This window comes from Tamandua tetradactyla, chromosome 13 (assembly GCF_023851605.1).
Source record: "Tamandua tetradactyla isolate mTamTet1 chromosome 13, mTamTet1.pri, whole genome shotgun sequence".
Lineage (NCBI taxonomy): Eukaryota > Metazoa > Chordata > Mammalia > Pilosa > Myrmecophagidae > Tamandua > Tamandua tetradactyla.
In genome coordinates, this window is record NC_135339.1 from 56373126 (window position 1) to 56395001 (window position 21876).

At 39.4% G+C, this 21876-nt stretch overlaps 1 protein-coding gene and 1 pseudogene across 1 annotated transcript; one reads left to right on the plus strand and one right to left on the minus strand.

Moving 5' to 3' along the window:
* Nucleotides 1-64: 64 nt before the first annotated feature.
* Nucleotides 65-19394, minus strand: LOC143654036 (cytochrome P450 2C19-like). Its single transcript, XM_077125497.1, has 9 exons — nt 18838-19394; nt 17099-17261; nt 11196-11345; nt 8919-9079; nt 7543-7719; nt 6131-6272; nt 5496-5683; nt 2191-2332; nt 65-710 (listed from the first exon to the last, which is right to left on the minus strand). Exons 1-9 carry the CDS (start codon nt 19003-19005, stop codon nt 529-531), a joined length of 1473 nt encoding a protein of 490 aa, XP_076981612.1. The 5' UTR covers nt 19006-19394; the 3' UTR covers nt 65-528.
* LOC143654039 (rRNA-processing protein FCF1 homolog pseudogene) lies at nt 14423-15002 on the plus strand (annotated as a pseudogene).
* Nucleotides 19395-21876: the final 2482 nt, after the last annotated feature.

The window sequence follows — 21876 nt, forward strand, 5'->3', positions numbered from 1 at the left end:
AAAGGAATAATATACAGGATACATGATTAAACAATAGAAAAGGATGCACAATTACACTGTCATATCTGAGATGAAAAGTAACTAAATTTTAATAGGATGTGAAAGGCAACAACAATGGGGGGAGAGAATGGGTTGAATCACAATGCAGAGCAAAAAATCTTAGAATAACTTCTTTCCATTACTGAACCTCTCAATATATCCTTAGATATTGCAGCCACTTCCACAAATCTTTTATCTTCCTCTCCAATCAAACTCCCAGTTACTCAAGGGAAAACCAAGAAAGCAAAATAGTAAGGCAAATGGTTTCTAATACAAGGGCAGAGATTGGAGGATAGGAGGTAACTCTGGCAAGTGAAAAATCAGGAAAATATTATTAACGGAGGTGAATATTTCACTAGCTAGTTAATGATGAGGGGAAACAGGGCAGGAAAAGAATCCAGAAAAGGTGCCCCAGGTAATGGGAAACACAACACCCCAGAGGAAGGGTAGCTGCAGACAACAGAACACACGCAGTTGGTCTCCCCTTCTTCAGGCAGGAATGAAGCAGAGCTGGAACAAGGGTGGCACTTGGAAAATCCCAGTGGAAGATGGGGTGAGGTCAATGTCCTGAGGCTCAACCAGAGATTTCAGGGTGAAATTCTGTAAAATGGTGGTCAGGAATAAAAACAGTTCCATGCGTGCTAGGCTCTCCCCAGCACAAATTCGTTTCCCTACAAAGAAACAAAAAATTATTTTCTCTTTGAATCCTGTTCCTGAAATGGCACCAAGCAAATCACCATAACTATTTCAAGAATTACTAGGTGAGAGCATCAGTGGATGTATGTATGTATGGATGAATGGATGGAGGGAGGGAGTGATGGATGGATGGATGGATGAAAGGAAGCACTTCCTGTCCTTAACTTCCATAACATTTACTGAGTGCTTGCTCAACAAAAGGAATTTAAACAAACATTCACGTAATGAAACTGTTCATCTTTTGGGATTTGGGCTTTCCAGAATGACCCACATGTTGATCTGTCAAAGGGATGGAGCAGTAGAGAAATGAAAGGGGCTGTGTAATTGTGCTTCTCCTTCTATTTCTGGTACAGAATTTAACGAAACTTTAATACCTCTCATGTGATTTCTAAAGGTCTTGTCAAACTTCGCCACTCCCCTATTTAAACACTTTACATGGCTCTCCTTACTTGGACTACAGGATTAGTTGCAAATTGTGAGGTGATCATATTATCTCTCTTGTCTTGCAGTCTATGCTCTTTCCTTCCACTCTTCCTACCGTCTAGCTGCAGGTACAGCCACACTCAGCACTCACCAATTCCCAAATAAGACAGCCAGTTGTAAAATTAATCTCATTCTGTTCCCTTTGATTGAAATGCACAATTCTCCTCTTCTACCCCTGCCTTCAGGACCCAGCTTAAATTTCATTTCCTTTTCTGTGGGAAAATCTCTCTGAATCCCACTATCAATAGAAACATTTCTTCTGTGGGTTTTCTTCAGTTTCACATTAATGTTTCCATTGAAGCATGGATCAGCCCAAGACATAATCCTCCTATTGTTTATCCTTCTCCCCTGCTGTAATGTGGAACCAGAAGACAGGATCTGTCCCCATTTTCTTGGTATCCACAGGATTGAGCCAATTCAGGCATTAAATGCCATGGAATACAGGAGACTACCTGGTCAGAGATTCAGTGCCGAGAGGCCACTGTGGAGGTGGGCCCTCCAATAACCAGGTAGGATGATCATGGTTGGTGGAACATTTCAAGGCTTAGAGATCATCACATGTGTCCCTCCTCACTCACAAAGCTGGTCTGACCCTTGAAGGAATGTTCTGACCATACCTAGAGCTTAGCCTATGGCAGCCACACATATGGGTCTAAATGAGGTTGATGAGAGAGCTCTGTCTTCAGAGCAGAAAAGAAAGGTTTAATAATGCTGAGCTCCTGAAAGGATCACTTGGGGACAGAGTGCAGTTACTCCAGACTCCTGCTGCCTTGCCTTTGTAAGAAATAGGGCCAGACCCCAAGGTAACACTGAACTGGTCCTATAACAAAGAGGTGTCATGAAATAAAAAAGAGCTGGGGCATTGGGAATGGGGCTTAGGATTACTATAGAGAGCAGTCCTGACAACTCCAGAGAATCCCTCCTTTCTCCAAGAAATCTATTGTTTCAGATGGATAAAAGAATTAGTCTTGCCTGCTGAGAAAGCCACGAAGTAGTCACTCTTCTTAAAGTTTCCACTTTCATCCAGGAAGTGGCCAGGGTCAAACTGACCTGCATTGGGGAACTCTTTGTTGTCATGCAGGACAGAACTCAGTGATACTAAAACAGTCGTGCCCTGGAATGAACAGAGAAACTTCATTATAAGGAGCACACGGAGCTGGAGGAATCACTGAAAATCACTAGCCCAATATCCTTAATTTATAAATAAGAAAACCTATTTCCAAGTAGAAGAAGTAGCATTCCCAACCCCATAGAACAATTAAGCACCAGAACCTAAACATATCCCAGGTATACTGGGTTCAATTACAAAACATATTACCCAAACTCACATTCCGTATCCCAAGAATAAGTGATTTCTATAAAGTCATACAGTCAATTAAAATAAGACTAATCAATCCAATATGGAAAAGAAAGTCTTTCAACAAATGGTGCCAAAACAATTGCATATCCACATCTTCAAAAGTTTATCAACTCATACCTGACATCATACACAAAAATTAATTCAAGATGGACCTAAACATAAAACCTAAAACTATAACACTCCAGAAGAAAGAATTAGAGAATGTTTGTGACTTAGCCATAGACAAACTTATCTTAGAACACAGTACGCAGTAACTATGAAGGAACAAATTGATTAATTAGACTTTTCCAAAATAAAATTATTTGTCTGTCAAAAGATATGTTAAAAAAAATTAGGTGGCTCAGTGGCAGAATTTTTGCCTGCCATGCCAGTGTCCCAGGATCAATTCCTGGAGCCTACCCATGCCAAAAAATAAAAATAAAAGAATAGGTAAGGGTCAAATGGGGAGAAAATATTCACAATACATATTTAACAAAGGATTGGTATCTAAGATAAATAAATATCTCCTGTAACTTAAGTATAACAAGACAGTTCAAAAAAGAAAGATATTACCAACAAGTACATGAAAAAATGTTAAGTATCATTAGCCCTTAGGGAAATGGAAATTAAACCTTTGTGAAATGCCTATACACACCAGTCAAAATAGCTAAAATCTAAAAGACGTACAATACCAAATATCAGTGAGGGTGCAGAACCAGAACTTTCATATACACTTTCTTTTTGTATGCTGTCTGGTGGGGTCACATGCCATTACTTTTCCACATTAGTATCCTGTTATTGAAGCATCATTTGTTGGATTTTTCCTGTTGGTTAAATTTTATTTGTTTGTTTGTTTGTTTGTTTTGGGGGAAGTACATGGACCAGGAATTGAACTTGGGTCTCCCACATGGCAGGCAAAAATTCTACCAATGAACTACCCTTGCACCACCCTCCTATATACTTTCTGAACTATAAAATGGTACACCTAAGTAGGAAAATTTCCTATAAGTTTCTTATAAAACTAAACAAACCCCCAATGTATAGTCCAGCAATTCCAGGCTTGGTAATTACCCAAGAGAAATGAACCAATTGAAAGACATGAAAAAGAACAAATTATTCAAAATGTCCCCATCCTGGAGACAGTCTTGGTGCCCACCATCAGGAAAATGGATAAATAAATTGCAGTATATTTATGCAATGGAAAATCAATCAGCAATACCAAGAAACAAAGTATTTATGCATGCCATAATATGTATGAATCTCAAAAGCATTATCCTGAATAAGAAGCCTTAAACAATTGGCTACATACTTACTGTGCTGATTTGAATCTATTATGGACCCCAGAAAGCGATGTCCTTTAATCCTCCTTCAATATTGTTGGTTGAGAGCATTTTGATTGTTCCCACAGAGATGTGACTCACACAATTGTGGGTATTAACTTTTGATTAGAGGGAGATGTGACTCCACCCATTCCAGGTGGGTCTTGATTCGTTTAATGGAATCCTTTAAAGAAACATTTTGGACAGAGTCCCTTTTTAGAGCAACAAAACAGAGGCCATACAGCCCAAGACCTTTGGATATGAACAAGGAAATTGCTCCCAGGGAAGCTTCAAGTAAAAAGAAACTGGGAGAGAAAGCATGCAGATGTCACAATGTTCACCATCTGCCTTTCTAGTTGAGAAAGAAACCGTGAATGTCATTGGCCTTCTTGAACCAAAGTACCTTTGCTTGGACCTTAGATTGGACATTTCTATAGCCTTGCTTTAGTTGGGACATTTTCTTGGCCTTAGAACTGTGGACTTGCAACTTAATAAATTCCCCCTTTTAAAAGCCATTCTGTCTTTGGTAAATTGCATTCTGGCAGCTCACAAAGTAGGACATTTACATATGGTAGAATTCCATTTATATGAAATTATACAACTATCTTTCATTAAAGAAAAAATCACGAAAGTCTTTGGGTGGAGTAGAGATCAAAAGGATGGGCATGACAGAACAGTCTAAATGGTAGTAGTTTTTTCTATGTTTTGATAGGGTTCTAAGTAAAAAATGGTGTATACATTTGTCACAATTCATTGAAAGATCAAGTGTGGTTTGTGCAGTTCATGGCATGTAAATTTTACCTCAACAGTTAAAGAAAGGACTTCAAACAAATAGGGAACTGTACTAAATGATACCACACTGAAGTATTTACGGGTAAAATAAACTGAAGTCTTTAACATACTTTGCAATGCATCAAATATAACAATGATTGATGGATGCATTCAGAAACTGAGAGAGATATGTGACAAAACAAATATAATACATGTTAGTTGTAGGATCTGAGTAGAAGAGAGGTAGATTTTCACTGTATAATTCTTCCAAAGTCTCTGTTATAATATTTTCATAATAAATTGAGGGTGAAAACTTTTAATAAGTGATCATATTTTACATATTGTTTTACATTCAGCCTTTTCATTTACCAGTGTAGCATAAACACATTTATCTTTCTATTAGGAAAGCTCCATATCATCATCCAAATAGCTGCATAGTATTCCATGACATGGGTGTACCACAGCTCATCATATCTCCAATTGTGGACACATGGAATTGACTTTCATACATGCTAAATATGTGATTATCAAATAAAGAAAATAGCGGGTATATATTTTACAACATTTAAAATGCCATGTGTTCAGAGAAAGGACAGTTAAAAGGTATAAAAATTTAAGAAGTTATCAAGAGCTCCCATATCCAATACATTCCAGGCCCGATGAAGTTAAGAAACAGACACCTGGCCTTCTACATCTGCCCAAACCAGTCTTCTAATGATCTCCCCACAGTGACTCACTCCTCCTCCATTTTGGGACAGTTAAGAACTGAATGAATGCTCTGCGATTATACTGAGACATGGGCACCTCAAGGGCATTGACAGGGAGTGAAGAAAACACACTAGACTCACCTTGGGGATGAGATACCCTCTAAACTGAACGTCCTGTGTCACCGCATGGGGCAGGCTGGTGGGAAGGAGGTCAACGAATCTCTGGATCTCGTGCACCACGGCATCCGTGTAGGGCATGCTGCTCCTGTCCTGCATGCAGGGACTGCGGTGTCTCCCAACCACACGGTCAATCTCTTCCCGTACTTTAGCTGATGACACACAAGTAAAAATCGATGGGAAAAAAAAGAAACATCACTTTCCCAAAGACTCATAATGCAGTGTCTGTATATTATTATTTTCAGGTCAAGAGTGAATTTAGCTTTTTAGGCAAGAATGAGGTTCATAAGAGATACCCAGACCACATGCCCAGCAGAAGAACACCTGAACCTGGACTGGTTCTTTTCTTTCCCAACAAATACCCACTCCTACGTCAGTCTGTGCCTGCCCCAGACTCCGTCCCTAGGAGTCGAGACCTGCATCACAGCTGAGAGAGTTGTCACTTTTCCTAAGACCTACACTTTTTTTTCCTCTCTGTTGTAGTTGACTTTGTCACCATTGGGAACCCCTGAACAGATGAAGCTGGAGACACACAAATTCACATAATGAGTCTTTTCTACATTGGGACTACCATGACTTGCTCATTTTTACTGTCATACCTGTGACCTCTGGATGTTTCAGCAGCAGTAGGAGTCCATATCTCAGGGTTGTGCTTGTTGTCTCTGTCCCAGCCACAAAGAGATTACTTGCTGTGACTACCAAGTTCTCAATGAAATATTTAGAATTCTCATTGTGCTTTTCCTAGGAATAATGTGATACAATTATTTTACAAATTAATTTGCTAGCATATTTAATCACAATTCATTCAAGCTACTCAGGAGTTGTAAAATTCAGCAAAGCTAAAAATTGGAGAATGTAATATTAGAAGAAACTGCTGTTGTCACCACTCTGATGAAATTATCATTTTCTACATTACAAATATGCATTCAAATCTCCTGTTTCCCCCGCTCTTCTTTTGTGTTTGCTAATATTTACTTTTCAAAATGATCTCTGATTTATTTTAGAAGGACTTCTGATGAAAAGTGATAAATACATATGTTGAACTGGTATGTGCTGTGGCAGACAATGTAGGTGGCTTCATTTCCAACCTCCTTCTCCTTTATTCTAATCTAACAGAGTGATTTTAAAAATTAAATTTTACTTTCTCACCCATCTCTCAACACACACACATACAGCCAGGTTTGGTTTAAATAATTCAATATGATTATTAAATGATTAAATATTATTTTTGACAAAGAAAAATATGGACAAGCATGTTGGTTCATATGTCTTCTATCAACATGGATGTGAAGATGAACATGGGACTATATGCCAGGAAAGTTGAAAGGGAAATGGAAAGCATTTGGGTATCTGACACTGTTACTAAGATGTTGAACTAGACTTGGGCCTGATGCTATGGGAGAAACACACGTGACACATGTAAAGTCACTCTTTAACTAGACACCTTGAGAATCAAGCAAGCTAAGCAAGCACAGTGTTACTTCAGTTTCTACCACATTCTCTGCATTCCCACAGTTGTAATAATTATCTAGAATCTTATCATGCCAAGTCTAGAAAATGAAAAATATTCTATCTATCCCTTGAACTGCATTCTCCCAGCACTCCATATAGTACAGAACACCAGAATTTCTGTCAAATACCTCATGTTGGTTCAAATTCCCATCTAAAAATAATCTCAGATTTCCAAACCAGTATTCAAGTTTCTTCAAAAACACCAACCTCTGCCCAAACTCCTATTTCATCAAATCCAATTAAACTTTCCTCTTCCATCCACTGCATCTCTTTGATAGCCCATACCTCTGGACTTTCATTGCCCACTTCACTGGAAATCCCCTTCCCTGTACCTCACTATCACATTTTAAAGCATCTTATATGCATGGTACTGACCCGTGGGCAAGGTCTAACTGCTTATCAAGCAGTGTTTACCAAGCCAGCTAAATGACCCCAGAATATATTGGACTTATCAATGAATTATATAACCTTGATAGTCAATTATTCGTTCACATCCTACCTTTTCCATCTGGATAAGGAAACAATCAATGAAGTCTTGAGGATTGTTAATATCCAGGGATTCTTGGTGCTCCTTTATTTCCTCCAAAATAAAGTTATGTAACTCGTCTTTATTTTTTAAATACTTATTATGACGTCCTGGTAAAAAGTTTATGAAGATGGGAAACATGTTGCAGACCTGAAAAGGAAAAGACTCATTTATTCCATGCAATAGCGTTTGAGCACAACCATATAACCCAACCATTATGCTAGGCCATGGCTTCTCGCTTGAGGGATAACTTCCTACTGTACATACCACACAATTCTCTACAATGACAGAGGATTTGAGGGAGGCATCCTACTAAATGATCAAACACCACGTCATCTCCTTCAATCAATTCTCACATTCTTGCATCAGCACTTTCACAGCAATCCTGAGTTACAGGATGGTAGCAATTATAGGTGATCCAAATTTTGCAGATAAGAACAGAGTCTAAGACAGTTCTGGAAACTTGTTATAGGGCACAAACGTAGTCACGGCTCCTTCTTCTGACACCAGTCAACTACTAATACCATAGTTTAAATATGTGAAGGGTCCGAATATATCACAAAATGGAGCTCCATACTTTATACATGAATTGGCCTTGGATCGAGAGATTAAGTGATTTCTATAAAGTCACACCATTAATTGAAGTTCAGGGTGAGTGTGAAACATGGTGGTTTAGCAGAGGGTAAAAATGTGATATGTACCTAAATCCATACTCACATTCCACGATTTGAACATCCCTGACTCAGATTTCTGGACCCCTGGTAGCTAGGGCATCGATGGTCACACATTATTCTCTAGTGATATTTCACATGTTTATATAAGTATCTGTTGCCCCAAACTTCCCTTTCCTCCACATCACAAAGTAGGGTGGTGTTGTCCTGCATTACATTCAGTGAGAACATTGTCCCTGCTTCACAGTAGAAGAGTAAAGACGTCTGATTAGATGACCTGTGAGGTGTTCACAAGGATCGGATGCTCACTGAGGACTGTAGGCATGCGCCTGGAGAGCCCAGAGTCATCTATGTGGACATGGGGACATGGGAGACAGTGAAAAAATCACTAAATAGGGAGCCAGTAGACTTGGCTCCATTCCTAGTTTCCACTCGAGCTTCTTGCAAGACCTACCTTAAAACTTTGCTTAGCAGTTCTGGGCATTAGTTCCTTCATTCAAAACATTCAGGGATTGTAATAAATGATCCCCAGAGACTTTCCAAGATGTATACTCTATCACTTTAAGCTCTGAGCAACATTTTGTTGTTCAGATACTGTCTATCAAAGCTTGGCCCACAAAGAATTTTGAACTTTCCAGCACAAGAGCATAGTTCCTAAAGAAAGGATTTTAACCTCACCTGAATCCATGGTGAGTTCACAATCTTGAAATTTTCACTGAGTTTGTCCATTAAATTAAGAAAATACTCATCATTATACTCAAAACGATTTTTAAAAATGATGGAGCAGATCACATTGCAGGGAGCACATGCCAGGATAAAAGTGGGATCACAGGGAGAACCTAAACAGATAGAAACATTTTTTTAATTGATACAAACATGAATCTCACGGTTTTTTGAGATAATGGTACATTTGACTTTTAGAAGTTCTAAAGCAATTGCCACCTGAAAATCCCATTTTGTAAAAGGGATATCTAAATTAAACACATCCTTTTACCTCAATATCTGAACTAATTGTTCCATCCTAACCAACATAAAAATAGTTTTCCAAACACCCACTTACCTGTTCTACCTTTCAGGAGTGATGTTAGGGTAAGATGAGTGAGGCATAACTCTTGGGTACAAAATTTAAGGAGGCAGCAAAATCTCAGCAATTACAAAACATCATAATTTATGCAATATTTCAAAAATCAAAATTAATGCTAAAATAAATGACAAAGTGAACATCAACAATTTTCTGTATGCTCAGTGATTATTTGTTCCAGAAGATTAAAGTAGTTGAAATATATTAAAGAATTGAACACTTGGTATATTAAAACTCATAATTTCAGGATCAAATGTTTTACTTATAAAAAAAAAACAGAATTGATTCTAATTTTACTTTCTTGACTTTAAAGGAAGCAAAGCCATCAATATTTTCACTAAAACCATTAACCATTTAAAAAATACATAACACCTGAATATAGGGGTGGACATATTTTCTGTGGCTTCAGGCTCCAGTATGGCTCAGCATGGCACTGCTGACTTACTCACACTATTCTGTAACCCTGTGAATCTGCAGGCAAACCAAACACATATTAAGTGAAGCTATTTTTAATATCGCTTATGTGGATAAGAAGATGGCAGCAGAGGGAGCTACTGACCCACAAAAACAGCTAGACAACAGGCAGAAACAGTCTGAAACAACTTTCTGGGGCTCTGAAGGCCAGGGGAGCGCTCCTTAGCACTCAGGGAAGAGCGGGACAAAGAGACTGAGAAACTGCGGTAAGAAACTGTTGAGTAACTTTTGCACAGCAGCCAGGTGCCCACACCCCACTCTCGAGGAGAGACAGCAGGGATCTGGTCCCTGACTAGTTCTGCAGATGAAAATGGACATCAAAACCCTTTTCTCGAAGAATGGAGTGAGAGAGGGTATGGCTGAGCACTGATCACGGCTTTTGATCAGCAAATTGAGTCTCTGGGTCTCAGCTCTGAACTGCAGTTTCAGTCCGCCCTGCACAGGGAAGAACAACCATTGTTTCAACCCGCCCCTGATAGAAGCAAAGAGATGGAGGTTTAAAGATGAGGACCTCCCAACACTGCAAAGTTCACTGCAGTCTGCCATCTGCTGGGCAGGCGGTGAAAGTGCAGCTCTGGGAAGCTGACCAAAAGGCTTTAAGGCCCCTTTCCTGACTCCGCCCAGGGCTTTCTGGCACTGATCTGCATCCCCTTCCTGGGTCCCTGCCCCTGCTTTAGCTGGGAAATCCTCCCTGGGAAAGTCCTTTCCAGGGTGACTCTCCTCCCACAATCTGCCCTCCAGGTAAAAGCTGCTAGAGCCAGACACAGTGAGTTGTAAGTTGTCACATTGGCCATTATGTATGCGTATCCTCATTAATTTTCCATGTTTTCTTGAAATATATGAAACAGAACAGTCATGAATAATTAAAGCACTTACATTTACTATTTAAAACTCTACTCTACAAGGATAGCTCTAACTTGTGTGTTTTTTGAAGATCTGTGAGCTTAGAATGGTTTTACATTTTTCAGTGGTATATTTCAAATAGCTATAGGTCCAACAGTTACAAAGTACATGCATGATAGCCCTCATTTTGCCTCTTGGCTCCAAAGCTTAAAAATTAATATTGCTGGCCTGTTATATGTAAAATAGTGGCTTGCCGGCCCAGGATTTTGTTTGTCCCTGTTTTTTGCGATAATGAAAATATATCTCATAATTTCCTACTATCAGGATATTTCGAGTAAAAAAATGAAAGCTTGGATAATGATGTAATTAAATGAGGCTTTATATCCTCACTGTACCTACAATCACATGGGCACCCACGTAGAGAAGGTTCCTGCTCCCCAGCTGAGGTCTAACTTAGCCATTCCTCAGAAAGGTCAGCAGCTGCTGCAATTCTCCCCAGGCCATATCAGAGGAGAGATGAGTGTGGTGAGGTAGTGACAGAGGAAAGAGTCACCCACCGTTGGTCTTCCTCAGCTCCTCCACAAGGCAGCGGGCTTCCTCCTGGACGCGGTCCTCAATGCTCCTCTTCCCCATCCCGAAATTCCGCAGGGTCATGAGCGAGAAGCGCCGCGTTTGCTTCCATGTTTCTCCATTGCTGAAAAGGACTCCTACCAGGATGGGAAACAGGAGAAAATCCTCCCTCAAAGGTGTGGGGGTCAGAATAATGGCCCCGCACGTCTCCACCTCCTAAACCTGGAAGCTGTGACTATGTTACATGACAAGGCAAAGGGCTTTGCTTATCTGATTACATTAAGGCCCTTGAGATGGAGAAAATATCCTGGTTTATAGGGTAGATATAATCCAATGAAATGAGACCTTAAACGCAGAGAGCTTTTGCCAGTTGTGCTTAGAAGATGTGCCTACATGGAACCTTGAGTATGACATGAGATTTTGTTGGTTTGTCCAGAGTGATGCCCCGATAAATCCCAGAGTGATTTGATCAGTAAGTGGAAAAGTATTTTCAAAGTCCCCTTTGGGGAATAGTGAGAATGGGGGAAAATTCAACTTCCCCAAGTTGAACTCTTGATATTCTCACAAGCAGTGTGGACAACCAAAGCTATAGGCTGAGCCCCCAGTCCTGGGGTTTGTTCATATGAAACTTAACCCCACAAAGGATAGGTCAAGCCTACTTAAAATTTAGGCCTAAGAGTCACCCCCAGGAGAGCCTCTTTTGTTGCTCAGATGTGACCTCTCTCTCTCCAGCCAACATAACAAGCAAACTCACCACTCTCCCCCTGTCTACATGGAACATGACTCCCAGGGGTGTGGACCTTCCTGGCAACATGGGACAGAATCCTAAAATGAGCTGAGGCTCAGCATCAAGGGATTGAGAAAAACTCTAGAATGAGATGAGACTCAGCATCAAGGGATTTAGAAAACCTTCTCAACCCAAAGGGGGAAGAGTGAAATGAGACAAAGTGTCAATGGCTGAGAGATTCCAAAAAAAAGTCGAGAGGTTATCCTGGAGGTTATTCTTACGCATTAAGTAGATATCACCTTGTTATTCAAGATGTAATAGAGAGTCTGGAGGGAACTGCCTGAAAATGTAGAGCTGTGTTCCAGCAGTCATGTTTTTGGATGATGATTAAATAATGATATAGCTTTCACAATGTGACTGTGTGATTGTGAAAACCTTGCATCTTATGCTCCTTTTATCTACCTTGTCAATAGACAGGTAGAACATATGGAATAAAAATAAATAATAGGGGGAACAGATGTTAAAATAAATTTAGTTAGAAATGCTAGTGGCCAATGAAAGGGGGGGTAATGTGTATGTATGTATAATCTCTTTTTTTTCTGTTTTCATTTTGTTTCTTTTTCTGTTGTCTTTTTCTTTTTCTGAATTGATACAAATGTTCTAAGAAACAATCATGATGATGAATATGCAACTATGTGTTGATATTGTGAATTACTGATTATATATTTAGAACGGAATGATCATATGTTGAGTGTTTTTGTTCGTTTGTTGTTAAATTTTTTTAATTTAATAAATAAATAAATAAAATTTTAAAAAAAGAAGATGTGCCTATTGAAAAGTTGGATACAGGCAGACTGTAAGATAATAAATGTGTGAAGTTTTAAGCCACTAAGTTTGGGTAATTTGCTATACCAGGCAAAGAAATCTAGTACAACATGGCATTCAAGGAAGGAGGTCCTAGGAGGGAAGACCTGGCTGGCATGCCCATGTGCCAACCTCTGCCAGAGATGCTCCAACTGTCAATTGTAATGGTCCCACCACCCACAATACACACACATACTGCAGGAGCTCTATTTTCTCCATTGTCGCATCTCAACCTCATCAAACCAAAAAGCGCTACTATTGTCCCCATTGAACAGATGTGACTCTGAGGTTCAGAGAGGTAAATGCCTGGCCCAAGATCTCACCATCATGATGGTTGTGAGAAAAGCACCATCAACTCTTAGACTAATTCTCTCCTGAAATCTGTCAACCAGAAATTTGCACAGGAGGAGGATTTTCTACAGGGATTTTTGCTGTGAAGGGGTAAGTTTACTCAACCCTTGACAAAGACATTTTACTCTTACTCTATATTCTTCTATATCTTCTCCTTTGGAAGTTCACAATCAAAAGAATGTGTAAGAGCAAAGTGAACTTCCTTGAGGTAAGACGACAGGAGAACAGGAAATTTTGCAGGACCGAGCTATGTGCACACTATGGAAGAGCAACTCCATTCTCTCCTCAGCTGTCAAGACCTGAGCAGGTTCACAGGGATCCAGGTGAACAGTACAACCATCTCCGACATTACTATGTCCAGTTCTGTTCTGCCAACAAAACAGGGGTATCTCATTTAATCCTAGAAAGAGGCCTAGGAAGTGGGTGCTATTACTATTCCCATTTTTACATATGAATGGGTAAGACAGAGAATCATGAAGGAACTCACCCAAAGTTACACAGCTGCAAACGCAGACCAGATAGTCAAGGAAGCCATATAGGTGGACTCGAGGGTCTGCCTTGTCAACCATGGTTATTGGATGCCAATTCCAAAAGGAGGGGAAACTGCTTCATGTGACTGTTCAGATAACCTAGTCCCACATCCACCCTTATCTGGACTGAACAAATACCCATTTTAAAAACTCTTAAGGCTTCTTGCTTTGGTTCACTCCACATGTTAATTTTTATTCATCTTTTTGTAATAGATGATCTAAGACCAGGTCAGGGAAGTTCTAGGCCTTAGTGTAATTGGTGTAAATAATTTCAATGTAAATAACCTGCAACTATTACAGCTCTCATGGGTCCAGTCTAGGGGCAGGGAGGGGTACTTAAGGGAGGGACAAGATAACCTCCATCCTTTCTCTGGTCATGCCCCAACATTTTTTGCTTCTATTTAATCCTCTCCTTCTATCTCTTTACCCTTATCCCTAATTGTCCAAAATGAAAAACCGAATTATATTTTCTATGTTTCAAAAGGATCCAATGATCTTTGGTGGAAGATGGTGGAGCAGGAAGCTACAGGACTCACTCCTCCATCAGAAACCGTCTGACACAACTGTTCTGAGACTCTGGAGGCCAGGGAGCACTCTACAGCATCCAGGTAAGAGCAAGATGAAGAGACTGAGAAGCTGTGGTAAAAAAAAAAAAACTGAGTAGACGGAAACAGCATGTGAATGACTAAAAGGGTCGCACTGCAGGTGATTCCGGAAATGAGAATGAGAGTGCGCCATGAACATGGGGAAGCACAAGATAACAAGGAAGCATGCGACCATGAAATGAATGCTTAGTCTCAGAGATCAGAGGCTTAAAGAAAAGGATAGATTAAAACCTAAAAAAGAAAGAAAAGAAAGATTCCAGCACACTCAAGAAAAGAGAAGTGCCCCAACACGCTTCCGGCTTATTCTTCCAATACAATACACAGCTGGGCCCTCCTCACCATGTCCTTGTCCATACCAATTTTATCAACTTTTCCATTATAGCCAAACTGGATTTAGTGCAGTCAATGATGGACTGTTTGTATGCCAAGTGTATCCTTTGTATAACTGACTGTGTAATGGCTGAAATTGAGAAATTGGGACAGAAGATTCGAGTGGCTCTAAGGATGGCTAAGGATCCGCGATTTGAATGGCTGCCATGCACACACAAAGGAACTTGTGCAGATGACTGCTTAGTACAAAGAGTAACTCAGCACAAGGGTTATATTGTGGCCACGATGGACTTGGACTTTAAGAAAAGAATCCAAAAGACGCCCTGAGTGCCTATCGTGTACATTTCTAACCATAGCTACAACATCAAATGGATGCCAGATGATTAGGGAGCCACTCGATGCTAGTCCCTGCAAGACAAAGTGTCTCTGCCTTCCTTCAACTGACTTTCTCTGTTACTAGTTCATTAAACATACTGTTATGAGCTAATTGAGTGTTATTAAATGGGCTCACTTTTTGATGCTGTTTTAAAAATATTTCATATAATTTAAAGATTTGTTGCATTTTTTTTATAAATCAGATGCTCGAATGATTGTTCAGATCATTTCATGGTCTTTGTCTTATATTCATTTATTCAACAAATATTTATTAAGTCCATGCAAGGTGCTTAGTAAGATATGGTCCTGCCCTCAAGACTCAGTGTTATACTGGGGAGGAGGAACACATAAATAAATAAATAAATAAATAAATACAGTAAAATAGTGAGCTAGGGTAAAAGTGTGGAGGGGTAGGATATAGATATATGAGCATGGAAAGAATGATGTCTTTCTACTTGGTTGTGATGGGACAGAAGGAAGACCAGAGGTGGTGGTGTTTTGACGTGTCAGTAGGTTATTTTGGAGTTCTCTGTGTGGGGCTGGTATTACTCTGCAACTGTCCTGTAACTTTGAAAATATTTCAAAATAATTTTTTTAATGAAAAAAACAAAGAAAGCCTGAATAACTCTCTCAAAAGGGGTGGCTGGTGGCCATCCCCCTCCCTCAAGGTGAACCACCTTGGCTCTGGCCCCTGGCTGGCTGCTACAGATGGAGAAAGCCCTGGAAGCTCCTTTCCAAGAATAAGAATAGAGTTGTGTGTGTGGCATGGAGGGAAAGTATAGACGGCAGAGGAAAAGGAGTGCCATGTGCTGGGCAGGAAAGGAAAGTGCAGGCAGCGTACAAAATGAGAGAAAATATTTGGAAACCACATATGCAATAAGGGTTTAATATCCAGAATATACAAAGAAGTCCTATAACTCAACAATGAAAATACAATTCATTTTAAAAATGGGAAAAGGCTTGAATACACATTTTTCCAAAGAGCAAATACAAATGGTTAAAAAACACATGAAAAGATATGCAGCATCATGAGCTAATAGGAAAATAAAAGTCAATACCACAATGAGTGATCATTTCACAATTATTAAAGAGACCACTATTGAAAAAAAAAACAGAAAACTACAAGTGTCAGAGAGGATGTAGAGAACTCATTCACTGCTGGTAGGAAAGTAAAAAGGTGCACACACTGTGAAAACAATTTAGTAGTTCCTTAGGAAGCTAAGAATAGAATTGCCTTATGATCCAGCAATCAGGCTGCTAAGTATACACCCAGAAGAACTAAAAGCAGAGATGTGAACAGACATTTTCACACCTACGTTTATGGTGCCATTATTTGGTGCCCATCAACCAATGAAAGGATAAACCAAGTGTGGTACATACATGCCATAGAATATTACTCAGCTATAAGAAGGAATGAAGTCCTGATTCACGTGAACAACATGGATTAACCTTGAGAACATTATGTCATTAAATAAGCCAAACACAAAAGGACAAATATTGTGCAATTGCACTACTATGAATTAATTATAATAAGTAAAGTCACCAAGTTAGAATCTAGAATGAAGTTCACTAGGAGATACAATGTGGATAGAGACTGGGAAACTGATGCTAATTTGTGCAGAAATTCTAATTAAGTTGACTGGAAATGTCTGGAAATGGATAATCACAATCAAATTTAGAACATTTTTATTATATGGGGAAAATATGTCCAATGTAAACTGTGGACTATAATAAGAGTAACATTTGATTTTCTTTCATCAATTGTAAAAAAGTTACTAAACAATGCTAAGTGTCAACAATAGGGTAAAAATTTTCTTTTAGGAGTAATAAAAATGTTCTAAATTTGATTGTGGTTATGCATGCACAACTCTGTGATTTTATTGAGAGCTATCGATTGTACACATTGGATGGATTGTATGGTATGTGAACAGAACTACCCATTAAAAAAACTTTGGAGAAAAAGGAAAGAAAGAGAGTAAAAAAAAGGAAAAAAAAATCAGCATTCAATTAGTGGATGGTTTCTTGCGGTGTGGTATTCGGATATTTGAATATGAATTTAATCTGGCCTTTTGTTACATACACACACACACACACACACACACACCTACCAAGTCCTCGATGACTTCTGTCTATCACTGTAGGAGTTCCCCTTCCAGAAAACTCCTCTCCATGGTCAATCAGAGCTTCCTTCACGGCTTCATACCCATGCAACACCACGGAGGGCTTCATGCCCAAATGCACTGTGAACACGGGGCCATAGACTTTGGCTAGCTGGGAAACCAAACAACAGGGAAAACATTAACCACAAAGGCATTTATTTGGCCTGGAATGGTTGTATGTGACTCAGATTGATTTCAATTTGTACCACTGATACTCTTAATCTGCACCCACAATATCAAACATTTCTTTTATATATAGACCCCATAAATCTGTTATTCATGGGATGCCCAGTGTGTGCTAGACGTAAGTCTAGGAACTTCGTATAAACCCTATTCCAACCATGCTTTTAACAAACTCTCAAGATAAGGTTATCTATCCCTATTCTACATATGACAAAACCGAGATTCAGAGAGTTTATGGATCTGTCCCAGGGCCATAACTCCAAAAAGTAGAAAAGTACAATTCAAATCCTGTTTGGTCCAACTAAAGCCTAAGGAATGTATCATCTCCTGTACCTGCCTGGGAACCAGTGCCCAAGCTGACAGTCCAGAATCATCAGGAAGGGCATTCAAAATGCATGTTGCTGGGCTCTGGCCTGGGAATTCAGATTCAGTAGAGCTATGATGATCCCTATAAAACTCTATTTTAAATATTCACCCAGACCCAGTTTGAGAACCCCCAGTGGCACCAACACAGAAAAAGTGGGAGGACAGCGATGCTTGTTGAAGTTAAATGCAGCTACAGGAAGACCAACTTCTTCCCTCCTAAAGCATCTGCACCCCAGAGCCCTCTGCAGGATATGTCAGCACCTGATTGATTAGCTCACTTCCTCTGGCACTAAAGCCTGGCTCTTTCCTTGAATTCAAACATAATTTTCATCTTTTCAAAAGTTTTTCATAACAAATCTAAACAAAACACATTGCTTTAGAGGCAAGTCTGAGGAAATGGGACTGGGGATGCCTTTGCAAAGAGATAGCTTTTGAAATATTTTAAGGTGTCATATTAACAGTTACAGAAGCATACACATAAAATCACAAGAATAATGCATCCGCATTGAATTGGAAAATCATTACTTATGCAATTAATACATGCTAAGCAATTCACCACACACTTTACCATTAAACTCCCGAATGGTTTTATTGCCAGAGAGAGGCAATAAAAGGTTGTATTTAATATAAAAGAGTGTATTTACTATAAAGACTTTGTAACAATAATGATTGGCTAAAAGTCTGATTTCTTAATATTATCACCATGCCCCCAGGAATTCTATACATTATCAGTGATTAAATGCATCTCCCTGCTGGGAACACTGTTCCCAACCTTCCCAGCTCCAGGAGACACCACTGCAAGAGGAAATTCAACTTTTTAAACAAAAATACACAAATCACAGAGACTGCCATTCTTTAACCATGGAAAAATCATTGAAAGCAAAACCCTAATGTGGCCATTTCACAACTTTACTGTTTCTATTCTTTTGATCCAGGCTTTCTATATCTTATTTCCTCAAACCACATCACTTTATTCAATTATTGTTGACAATGACAAGCCTGAAAATTAGCATTACAATTGCTCAGTAATATAATGATCTATTTTAACAGTTGACCTCAAAGAACACATTTCATTTAGCAGTGCAGAGCTATGCTACTTTCCCCTTACAAGCCACTGGAAGAGCATTAGGCATACTTACATTGTCTAGGGATTTGCCGAAGTTCTTCAGATTTAACTGGAGGAGATTTCCAATAATTGGAAGAGGAGTGGGGCCAGGAGGGAGCCTCCCTTTCCCATAGCTCTGTTTCAGGAGTGAAAGGACGAGCAAACACGAGAGACACAGCAGTAGGACCAAAATTGGATCCATCGGAACGTTTCCTTTCTCCTAAGGCAGCTGGTAAGCTTGGAACTGAATGCCTTATAAACACCCAGTGCCCCCTTGACCTGTGCTCTACCAATCATTACAGTGGCTGATCAGCTACATCAACTTAGGTCTTTCCCAAGTGAACTTTGGCTGGCCATTAAATATCAAACTAGTGCATCTCTACGAATTTGGAGGAATTATAAAGTACAGAAGATTTTAGTTAAGAAAGAAAAATAAAACCTGTTTTTCTCAGAAGAGAGGTTTCAGTTGAGTGGATGTTCTTGAGTGACCCAGATACGTGCTTTCAACACCCAAAATATCCCATATTTATCTGAAACTAAAATGTAACTGGATGTCGTTTGTGTTCATTTGCAAAATCTGGCAGCTTTAGAGAGAAGATCAGGCATTGATATATTTTTTAATAATTTCACAGATGATTGCAATATGAGCCAGGATGAATAACCACTAGAACAGATGACTATTTTTTTTTTGAATGCTACTATTCTTAATGCTCATGATGACATATTAGGATGAGATAATACTTAGGACAAGCAGTATGATTAAGTCCTTGCTTTAAAAAAATGTATCTTTCTCTTATGACTTCAGCTAAAACTGTAATACCTTGTCCTTGAAAACAGGTATCTTTTGAAATATTTTAAGGTGCTATATTAACAGTTACAGCTGAATATATAAAAAATAGCAAGAATAACGTATTCACACTGAATGGGAAAAATCATTTTTTGTGTAATCAATATGTGCTAAACAATTCTCCACATGCTTTATCATTGAACTCCTCAAACAAATCTGGAAAATGAGGATCATTGTTTTTTATTTTTAAAATGAGAGAAAAATATGGAGATTTGCCCATTGATAGTGCAATGCAGGGATCTGAACCTAGAACATCAGTGCACCATTATATCACACCATCTCCTACATCACAGCTGCCAGGAGGGCAATTTAGTGAAAAAATCATTAGCTACAATTTTTCATTTCCTGAAACCTATCATTTCCATAGGGTTCCTAGGTCAGATAAATCCTGAAACTCAGACGGACCAGCCTTTCCAAGATTATCAATTAATTTCATCCTCCTCTCCTTTAGTGTGGACACCCTATCTCAACATGGGTCATTACCCAAAGATCCATACAGACTGGGAGAAGGATCAAAGAAGAAGGAAGCACAACAGAGAAAACAGGATTTTATAAACAAGTATGACTGCTGAATCATCATATTAATATTTCCTCTAGCCTCCAGTGTTTTGGAGAAGCTAGAAGATAAAATCTGAGCTGGTGGACTGGTAGCCCATGAAAAACCCTGGGATCTGCGCTGTTGAAATGTGCTCTGAAAATTATGGCTTTTTTTTTTCTTTGTGTATATATTTTACAATTAAAAAGTTTTAAAAAATCATCAGTTACAATGAAATACCACCCACTGATGCCTTTCACACCAAATAGGAGCCCATTTCTGATACACTGGGTCACAAGTGATCATAAGAAGCCAAACCCAAAATCAAGGGGCTGATTGCTCCCTTCCCCATCGCAGTGGGGATGAAACTAGCTCAGCCCCGTTATGGAGAAACCTGGTCAGAGAAAGTCAGTGGGGAAGACTGAGAGACAAGGGCTTTTCCCCTTCCCAATGTCCTCACCCCACCCACCAATGACTTCTGTGAAGCAAGGAAAAGAGGTTCTAGGGGAACAGCACCGTGTGGCCTTAGGGGGGAGATGGGAGACAAGGACTGCTCCCAACACAGCAGCAGCACAGGACACCACCACGTGCAGACCTGGGAGACAGCACGAGGGACCCTGCAGAGCTAAATGTAACATGACTGAATCCCAACACTTCACACCAAGCTCCTAATGGGAACACACTTCTTCTCAAAGCTTTTTTGGTAAAGCACTATCAGATTTGTTATCAATTAGTTAAAGAAATTATTTTTAAAATACAATATTACTTTGGTATTTTCAAAGTGTTTTTATCACATATTACAAGGAGCTGGTCAATGTACAAAGCATTTTTATATCCTTTATATTTCTTTTGGTCATCACAATGTCACCTCCATAAAAGTATTCCCATTTCCAGAGGTGATGAAAGAAAACCTCAGGTATTCAATGCCCTCCCAAGAACACACAGTCTGTGAGGGGCAGAGGTTAGGCTTGGACGCCCTCTCTGGAGTATTGGACTTTCCTATCCTGGTAACACATTAATTTAAGAGATTAACCAATATTTCCTGAGAATCTAATAATTCAGTATTGTGTAATCCACTATGAATTATAACTTTCAAAATAAACAGGAACTGAGTTTAATATTACAACACCAGTTGAATAAAATACAAATTTAGAAAAGTTTGGAGAAAAACAAATTCACTAGCTCCCTTTAGAGCAATCTTTTTTTATTGACTGATTTCAGTAAGTTCAGAGCTCTAAAAACAGTAAGTGCCTCAGCTTAGAAAGTGCTCTACAGCTTACCCTTGTGAAGCTTACCTAGGTAGAGGAAAAGCTTAGGCTACCTATAACCTCCAGAGTTACTTCTGGAGGACCTGTTTCGTCGCTCAGATGTGGCCTCAGTCTCTCTAGGCCCAACTCTGCAAGTGAAATCATTGCCCTCCCTACTATGTGGGACATAATATCCAGGGGTGAAAGTATCCCTGGCAGTGTGGGAGATGACTCCCAGGGATGAGTCCGGCTCTGGCACCATGGGATCAACAATTCCATCTTTACCAAAAAGGGGAAAAGAAGTGTAAGAAAGTATCAGTGGCAGGGAGAGTTCAAATAGAGTCGAGAGGCTACTCTAGAGATTGCTCTTATGCACGCTTCAGTTAGACCTTTCTACCTATCATAACCTGCCAAACCCCAACTAGGACATCCAGCCAATCCTAA

What these genes read in the sequence shown, in the direction of transcription:
- LOC143654036 (XM_077125497.1), bottom strand. Translation starts at nt 19,005, where the DNA reads ATGGATCCAATTTTGGTCCTACTGCTGTGTCTCTCGTGTTTGCTCGTC. An exon ending in CAGAAGTCATCGAGGACTTG is followed by an intron (nt 11,346 to 17,098) that starts GTAGGTGTGTGT and finishes CCATCCTGGTAG; the next exon opens with GAGTCCTTTTCAGCAATGGA. An exon ending in CTTCGTGGCTTTCTCAGCAG is followed by an intron (nt 711 to 2,190) that starts GCAAGACTAATT and finishes GTTTCTTTGTAG; the next exon opens with GGAAACGAATTTGTGCTGGG.